The sequence below is a fragment of the Varroa destructor genome, unplaced genomic scaffold, assembly GCF_002443255.2.
Source record: "Varroa destructor unplaced genomic scaffold, Vdes_3.0 BEIS01000002.1, whole genome shotgun sequence".
In the NCBI taxonomy this organism is placed as follows: Eukaryota; Metazoa; Arthropoda; class Arachnida; order Mesostigmata; family Varroidae; genus Varroa; species Varroa destructor.
In genome coordinates, this window is record NW_019211455.1 from 19,058 (window position 1) to 27,913 (window position 8,856).

Consider the following 8,856-nt stretch of genomic DNA (forward strand, 5'->3'; position numbering starts at 1 on the left):
ATATATATAGGGTCTAGTGCATTTCAGCACAACTGATAAAAGCGAATATTTCCGAGAAGTACAATTAAACAAAAGTAGAGATTTCTAATGATTGATGACTAATGATCAGGCCTCCGCCTGCACCAAGCACTTATACTTGGGGGACCTACATTTTTTAGATATTTTACAGTCCTAAATTTTATACCAGACATCGATTCGTCAGTTTTTTTTTTCAGTGACCTAATCGGATGTTATACTAATGAGTCAGTGTACACGCGGCGGACTTCCTATTGCCCCTACCCATAGACCGAGCAGCAACGGTATTCTTATAGTTTATAGATGATGAAGAAACCCACATAACCCCCTCAATTGACAACACAGACGACCAGAATTATGAATGCTGCTATTTCAAGTATAAGCATCGCTATTTACTTAGGCCAGCAGCCTTACAGCAAGGAATATTTTTCCCGGATTTCGAACAGGGTCAATTAATCACTGCTAATAACATATAAAACTCATTGAAATGCACATAACATGAGATGGAAACTAACATAACAATCAAGTAAATAATATATAAACAGAACCCGGCTATCGTTTGTGCCCATAGTGAAAATCGAAGTGCTCCCTTTACTATTGAAATCACAATGGAATGAGGTATTTCATTATGCCCAAGTACGCAGTATAGATGAGAAACGGTAGTTGATCGGCCATTATTTAGATAATTTATAATGCCATCTTTGAAATTCAGGGAAATTCGAACGTTTCGACATAATTTTTATCTGTGTGTTTATTAGGAACACATTAGCCTAAAAATGAGCTTCTGACCAGAATAAATAGATGCAATCCCGTATGGGCTACATGTTCAGTAATAGTGAAACACTTAAACGAGGTATGTCTTATATACACGATTATAACCCGGCTGGCCACAAAGTAAAATGCGCTGATAGGAAATCACACACTACGGCCCATATCATGCTTCGTCCATATGCGATTTTAAAAAGTAGATGATACCGAGTGATTATTAATAATATACGCAAAACTTTGCCTAAAATTTACGATGAGACGTTTTGTAGCCACGACTAGTAACTTATAACAATTTACTTTAAAATATAGGCCTATTTTGTTACCTTTTGTTTGTAACTAGTCAAAGCTATTTAAATAACATTTTAGGTACAACTAAAATATAGAAAGCGAGATAAACATGCAGTGAACGTCTCAATGGTGTCCGTTGGGGAACTTTCGCTAATTTAAGACAATTGCATTTGCATGCTGATTATTGATATTTTGACCATTTTGTAGGATGCTTGCCCATCTTTGGAAGGCTCTCTCCTTTGTGCTCCGGAAATCTTAGAATTGCCATGTAGCAATGAGCAGCGTTGTCAACTGAGTAGCCGAGTTGCACAAAGAGTTTTAAGTCCACCCAGTTGACGTTGCTAGAATTTTTCGGAGCGCTAGAATGGCCTTATTTTTCAATGTAGTATTCGCACCGGTAGTGACACCGTTCAAACACACTTAATCCACGATCATTTTTAAATTGATCATACGAATTATTTAGGTGAAGTTATATTACGGATGTACTCGTTCTCGAAGTTCCGCTTTGGCAAAAATCACAAGAAGCTATTATCTAATTGTATAATACGCTGAGCGTAGTATGATTCTGAGACAGCCTTGATGTTTTTATGGCCATTTCGTTGAAATAAAAGCGAATGTTTTATTTGTTAACTAATCGCTCAATAAAGTTCACTTTTATTAAGTCAAAAATATATGGACTATATAATTCTTGCAAAATAATGGTGTTGGGACTCCGCTTCACTGGAGACTTAAGAAAAGATGTTATTGATTTCGTCTGTGCAAGTAATTTTTACTGAGCAAATTGTTCGATTTTTGTTCACAAGTAATAAAAAAAAAATAGTTACAATATTATTTCGTAATTTCACATCATAATGCATAATTCCTGTATACAGGACTTAGGCCTCGGCTTATCCTTCAACTATACATCTCAAAAAAAACTAATGAAATAAAACCGTACTTTTTGAAATATGTTCCCCAGACAGTATCTATTCCTTTCAATAATTAAGCTTTGATAAAAATTTACATGACTTTTTAATTGTAAAGCATATAAAAGCGTATTAGAAACTAGTATTACTGATTAAACCGTTTGTGCTATGTGGCTATGCAAATCCGATTTCAAGGAATACTAACCTTAAGGTATTTGTGATAATCTGCCAGGTATAATTCTATTAGTCGAAATGTATTTGTGTCGATTTTAAAAACAAAGTACAACATTTATTTAAATTACTTTGAACGATAAAGGTAGCTTTGAAATAAAACATTTATTAGTGATAAACTATTTTCATCCGTTTACCCGTCACTGAGCCTAGCTTTTTAGATCTTTATTATACCTTCGACCTGAGGTGCTTTATAACTTCCTACTCTCAAGTCCTTTGAACTTCACTCTAACGGAAACCGTAAGACAGGCGCTCTCAGCCCCGTAGCCATACAACTTCCATATACGTCTCCCTTGATAGCATTCTTTCTCTCATTTATGAGCGCTAGTTTTTTAGCGATACGATCTCCGACCAGGCTCGTCTTCGCCATGTAATTTTTGTGAGAAAAATTTGCAAGAAAACGTTTTGCGTTGACGACTAAATGAAAATTCACTGAGACCAAATGAGAAGCTGGCCTATTTTTAAACCTGATTTGAACTAAGTTCCCGTAAAGAATATGTTTAATAAGCTAAAAAATAAGTAAAATAGTTTATTATTATGTAATTAATATTTTCATAAAACTGTAAAGATGCTAAATACTTAGGTACCTGAATAATCCATGGCCCAACGTTTTCGCGTCGTGTTTAGAAGAAAGCAAGTAATTTACAACCATCTTCATAGGATGGTTGTAAATTACTTCCTTCTTACTATATCTATATTCGACTGTAGTGAGTAACACTACAGTAGAATCCGATATAGCTGAGCTTTTGCAGGTTGTATGCGGCAGGCCTTCACTTTAAGGGACATTAAGAGGTTAAGGCATCTATGTAGATAGAATCAAAAGTAGGTATCCAGGCGTTTGGCCCTATATTCTGTTCATATCCGTATTCGAAATTCGACCAAAGATGGATTACCAGGTAAATTCATTAACTACTAAGCTATCACGGCTTTGTGCCGTACCTATCTAGATGCGTGCAGACACAAACTAAACTCGGAGTAAATCTCAAAGGCAGGGGGTACATTAGTCGATCACGATCTCGAACGACCAAGTGCAACTGTTAAAAGAGAGACCAAGCGTGGGTGCCAACGTGCTTTCTCTAACCACTCGTATGCACTGAATGAAGCACCTTGTAAAAGAACAGAAAACTAGCAGATTGACAAACAACGATGTTCCTCTCTCATAATCTTATAAATTAAGTAGGGCATATTAAAAACTAACTAGAGCTGGCTGGAAGAGTTTGTGTACATCCAGAGATCGTAAATTAGCCAAAACAAGGGCAATCTATAATGAGACAAAGCTGTTACTAATCTTTTTTTTTAGACAAGGATAGCTAATGAGGAATTGGTAAGATACTTCCGTATTTATATTTTGCTTACATTGCTACGATATTTGTTATGCCATCATGCTCTGCTAATCCAAGTGTTAGTTTGGCAAGTTTATGGTATTTAAGGTCAAAATTATAACTTCCAATGAAACGATTTAATCCAGTCGGACGCTTTCTCGTACAATGCACAACACCCTTTATTAAGTACGTACGACGTTGAGCAAATTACGTAAATGGTATAATACTGATTAGTCTGACGCGTACATAATTACCTGTTAATTATATGACCTTGTTTTTCAATTATTATACACATTATACAGCTATAAAAACCTAGGATTAATTGTTTCTCTACGATGTCCTCTCAGCACGAGGTACACGTAGGTAATATGTCTATGTGGTTCCTATGTGCAGTTATCTGTAATAAGCTAGGTAAGTATAGAACCTTTCGTTACAACTGTTTGCTTTATTTTCTATTACAACGGAGCGCTGTCGTGGATCTGACGAAGATAGCTCGTACAATAAATTTCACGGAAAAATAAGTTTTAAGGACAAGACTTTTATGGATATTATTTGTTAATTTTTGTTTAGTATCAATTATGAACATGCCACAGTAGGCAGACGAAAAATATGGTCATTTCGTTACCAATTGATTCTATTTAGTATAGGATAAAAAATATTACTTGACAAATATCTAAATTATCTGTATTCATAGAACCGACATATGCTCGCAGGTATGGGCGAAATCAAGCACTCGTTTAGCAAATTTCTTTCATATACCACATTCTTATAGATTTTTCCTGTAGCAATAATTAGCAAAATGCATTTTTGAAAAAGTATCTTAGAGAAATACCATGGTTAGTAGCATAAAACTTAAAGAACCTTTGCTAGATTCCTTCGTTATGAATTGCTGCGATTGTTTTTAGGGAGAAAAAAATTGAGATTAAAGCGGCTCAAAGATGTATCTCAGAGGATCAGGATGTCAGCAACTGTTATATTTTTATTTAAAACTTACATAAACTAGCGAATTTTGAACAAGCCATTTTACTTTGTTAGAACTAGAAAAAAAGTGTACGTGAGGCGAGACTATATGAATTTTGCTAAAAAGGTCTAATACGCAGCTGGAACTCGATTTCTCGGAACCGGAATAAACCCGGGTGGTTCATATTGCGGTTATACTTAATTGGGCTGTGAAAATGATTTTACTTCTAGATAGTAACCACTGTAGTGCTCGATACGGTCTTGTCCTTTTAGCAACAGGAAGGTGAAGCTCGAAGTACTGTGGGACCAGATACAATATTCGACAAGTGGCGACAAGGCTTCGTCATTCCATGGCATACGAACCGACGCAGCAGAGTGGCGCAGTGGAAGCGTGCTGGGCCCATAACCCAGAGGTCCGTGGATCGAAACCACGCTCTGCTAACAAATTCTTTTTGGTTATAATTTTATGCTGTTTAATGTTAAATTTCATGTTAAAATTACAACTTGCAATGAAACGATTTAATCGTACAATTCACAATACTTTTTATTAGACACGTACACCATTAAGCGAGTTATCTAAGCCTTTTACTATCTTAAATGCGCTGATATGGAAGGAAATTTTATTTTAAAAAATTCAGATTACCCCATAGTTATGAGCTAGAAAAATGGCAGCTGGACACAACAAGATAAGACATGACAAATATCTATGACATTTTTGTTATACTTAAAAGTGATCGAATTATGTAGATCACAACTAATAATACACATTAACGCTATTTGCGTACGATGGTAAGTAAGCTCTTGATTGGATTGGATAACCAAACAAAGCTATTTCGAAAACAACTATGTGGGTGAATTTTTCAGATCTAATATCCGTAATACGAGAAACTATTTAAAATAAGCCCCACAAATGTACCTCTTTTTCGTAACTTCTATTTTTTTGTTATGTATTATTTCTGTACTGTATTCTTTATACGTAGATAAAGAAATCGCTTTAAGTGCAATTAACTGAAGAAACGTTTGTTTGACTATTTAATCAAACACTAACTTTCAAACTCCAGTGCCTATTAACATGTCTTAAATGAAGTGCAAATAGCATGTTATATCATTTGATTAATTAATTAGTTAGTTAGGTAACTGTTGGATTTTCTATTTTGTTGCTGGGCGTCAGTTGCAGGTACCATGACCACTACAACCGCATACTGTTGTCACATCAACTCGATAAAATGGACGTCTGGTGGCAACGCGCTAAAGGCAGCCCAGTGAGAGCTGCGTAATAATAAATAGTAATACTTGACGCTCTCCACAGTTGTGGTATCATTCGATAGCGCCAAGTTGGCGGGAAGTGGCACGAACAGCGCCATTATGTTTTAGTCAGGTTTTTTTTAGGCTGGATGTATTTAGTTATCATTGATTTTCTTTACCATTCACTGACGTTTACAAAAATTGTTTGCCATTGGAATAAGTTGAGTTTTTTTTTGTTTATGTTAGCTTTTCTTTGAGTGTATTCATACAAGTCACTGAATTTATTCACTCGGCACTGCAACAAACAGGAGTGTCTCATTGACACTCATTTTTTGTTTTTCGTCGATTACGCTCATGTTCACCTTGTAACTCAGACTTCATGGGTTATTGCTCAATAGATAAACGAGCGCACCTCAGCAAGATCTATTGAAACATGGTTATGAGGTACGTTCGTCCAGTTGTGCTTCGTTCCTTCAAGATCTGAGTAATTTTAAAGAGCAAGCTGCAAAGAGAAACCATCTACTATGGTGAAATATCAAAATGCTGTGCATTACAGAGCACAGCTCGCAGAAAAGGAAATTGAGCTGAGGTACACTATAAAGACATAGTACACTTGATATTATGTAAAGATTATCTCTGGGCGTAATGAAGGGATTTGGCTTTTAAAGATGTATGCGTAAATCAAATATAACATATGATAGGTATTTCGTTTTGATCTTTCTGATTACGGAACCTTAATGATATACATAAGTTCACCGTTGTAAGTATGGGCTATTTATACTTTGTTCATAATATCCAAAGTTGTGTTCCTTCTAGGTAATACATGTTGACAGATAATAACACTTTTCCCTCGTCTATAGTAGATGCTATTTACATATTTTAGTAAGACACCCATTTTAGTTATCCAGAGAACGAAAGTTCAGGAGGTAAAGTTAATCTCAGTGCCGTTTAAATAACTGGCCTTTCCGGCCCCGACAGCTAAAGCTTCAATTCCGTATTGCAGCCGGCGCCTGGGACCAGATAAGATTTGATTTCGGGATTGTTCAAATGAAGCGGCCATATTTTGGACTGTCTTTGACTTAGAAATGTGCTGCATGCCGATATAATGATATCTATGGTTAAAGGAGCTATTAGGATGGTGGTGCGCTGTCCTGATCTGATTCCTGCGTCGGCAGTTCCCTCGAGGATTGAACGTTCTAAGACGCCTGCATAATTAAACACCCTTTAATTCAAATATATACCACACGATGCTTTAAAAGCTCTTTCAGGTAACGTTCTGCATATGAAGGCGAATTGAAACAAACCACTGTCCTATTGCTGTTAAGATCATTTAATGCGTTCTGAAACAATTCCAGAATAATAAGGTACAAAGTGCAGCTCGTTTTTCGATCACTGAAATAATGAATCATAATATTCTACGTGGAGTCCATTTGCTAGGGAAAAATGTTCGGGCGTGCACAGCAGAGTCCATAGAAGTTTTGAGAGAAGTCCCACTTAAGCGACACGGCCGTGTCTATTGGGACCATGCCCACCGAAAGCCTCGTCCCAAATCCTTAGTTGGGTTAATGTTGTGGAACGGAGATCTATCCTTCAAACTAGTCGATTCGCGGCTATTGAATCTGTGGTAGTGGAGCTACCACTGTGAATAAGATAACCATTTTTTGACTAGAAACGACGAAGAGTATACAGAAACATTCAACTGCTCTTAGAAACCTTCGGTCTTTACAAAAAATGTACTTCAACGAAAAAGTTTAAAAAAGAAGCAATAAATGTAATTCACGTTCAATGCCTTTGCACATTTGCCTTTAGCTACAAGCTTGACGATAAACTGTGGGACTGAATAGTAATAGTCATAATAAATTTTAGGTTATTATTCAGTATTCCATTGCGATGTATATTATTGGCTTTAGGTAGCATGTCAGGAAAATTTATCGCATGTTGAATGACGAAATCTCACAGGAGTCGCAAAACTATTGGGAATCCGAGTCCACCTCTCAGTCACTTCGGGAATGGATGAATTCATTTTCGCCTAATGAATCTGCTTATATAATACACTGTCCGATTACGATTGCTTTATTATAGTGGCGGCATTTTCCGCAAGGCATAACATCAGTGCCTATTGAGACTAGCTGAAGCTAAGTTTGTTCGCTAATGCGAAACACGAAGATCAGTGCAAGAATTTTTTAACAATGATAGAACAACAAATAGCCGTGCTCTACACTCTGTGATGAAGGCGTTGAAGGACATTCTCGACTAAGCAAGAAATGTCTCTCGGGCTAACTGTTAACTAGACAACTGTATTGGGAAGCCACATCAAGAGAAAACCGAAGAATTTCAGGTATATCATAAAAAGGGATATATGACCTGTAGAAAATCAAGAATTTGATGATAGACGCCAAACAGGTTAGACGAACGGTTCTCTCTGTAACATCTTTTGCTCACTGCATATCGTTGATAACGTCGGTTTTAAGGTTAATAATCGATTTTGCGAAATGCGTATTATATTTAAGCAATTGGCGCTAGTAATCACTCGGCAGCGTTGTGTGTGTCACCGTCATCTTTCTGAGCAGAGCATTTAGGATCGTCATCTCTTCGGTCAGCCGGCTCGGATAGATACAAGCATATTTTCGTATGTAGCAAGGTTCATAGAAAAACACGATAAAAAAATAGGTACCAACACTAAAATGATGACATATATTTTGAACCGATGAAGAGTTGGCGGGCATTATTAGTGCATTGCAGACCAATACGCGTCTTATTCCTGGATCCATAGTAACTTTGGAAACCGAGATCAACGGCATGGTAGGGGTATTCTATAAGATGCGAGTACAAGCTTTTCCGAGATAACAGAATGAGAAACGGAAATTGTATTAAAATATGCATGAAATATTTTCGTGATGAAAACGTTTTATGATTATCCGGAGCAGTCGTATGTATCTACAGTCATTGCGCAATTCGGTTGGACGGTCTCAACGTGCAGTCATATAGAAAAATTAACATTATATAAACTTATGGCTATTAGCTATAAATAATTCTAGGGTTGAGTCTTACGTTTAGGTATTTCTTATACGTATATTTTTGTAAATACTTATAAAGGTTCATTAAAAAATAATATATATATA

The 8,856-nt window shown here is 36.4% G+C and overlaps 1 protein-coding gene and 1 non-coding gene across 6 annotated transcripts in view; both read left to right on the forward strand.

Annotated features, from left to right (window-relative positions):
- LOC111245164 (uncharacterized) overlaps positions 1 to 8,761 on the forward strand; it is a 14,279-nt gene extending 5,518 nt beyond the window's left edge. For 3 of the 5 annotated variants that reach the window (XR_002671232.2, XM_086980221.1, XM_086980223.1), the window contains 2 exons: positions 4,763 to 4,902; positions 5,661 to 8,761. Coding sequence is in view for 3 of the 5 variants with exons in the window: in XM_086980221.1 (XP_086836347.1) it covers positions 4,763 to 4,902; positions 5,661 to 5,766 (246 nt within the window). In the remaining 2 variants the exon portion in view is untranslated. Of the gene's footprint in view, positions 1 to 3,176; positions 3,532 to 4,762; positions 4,903 to 5,660 lie in introns of those variants that run through there. The other 2 variants (XR_015321187.1, XM_086980222.1) reach the window with 2 other exon arrangements.
- On the forward strand, positions 4,859 to 4,930 carry TRNAM-CAU (transfer RNA methionine (anticodon CAU)). Its single transcript has one exon. It is a non-coding gene; the product is annotated as a tRNA-Met (tRNA).
- Positions 8,762 to 8,856: the final 95 nt, after the last annotated feature.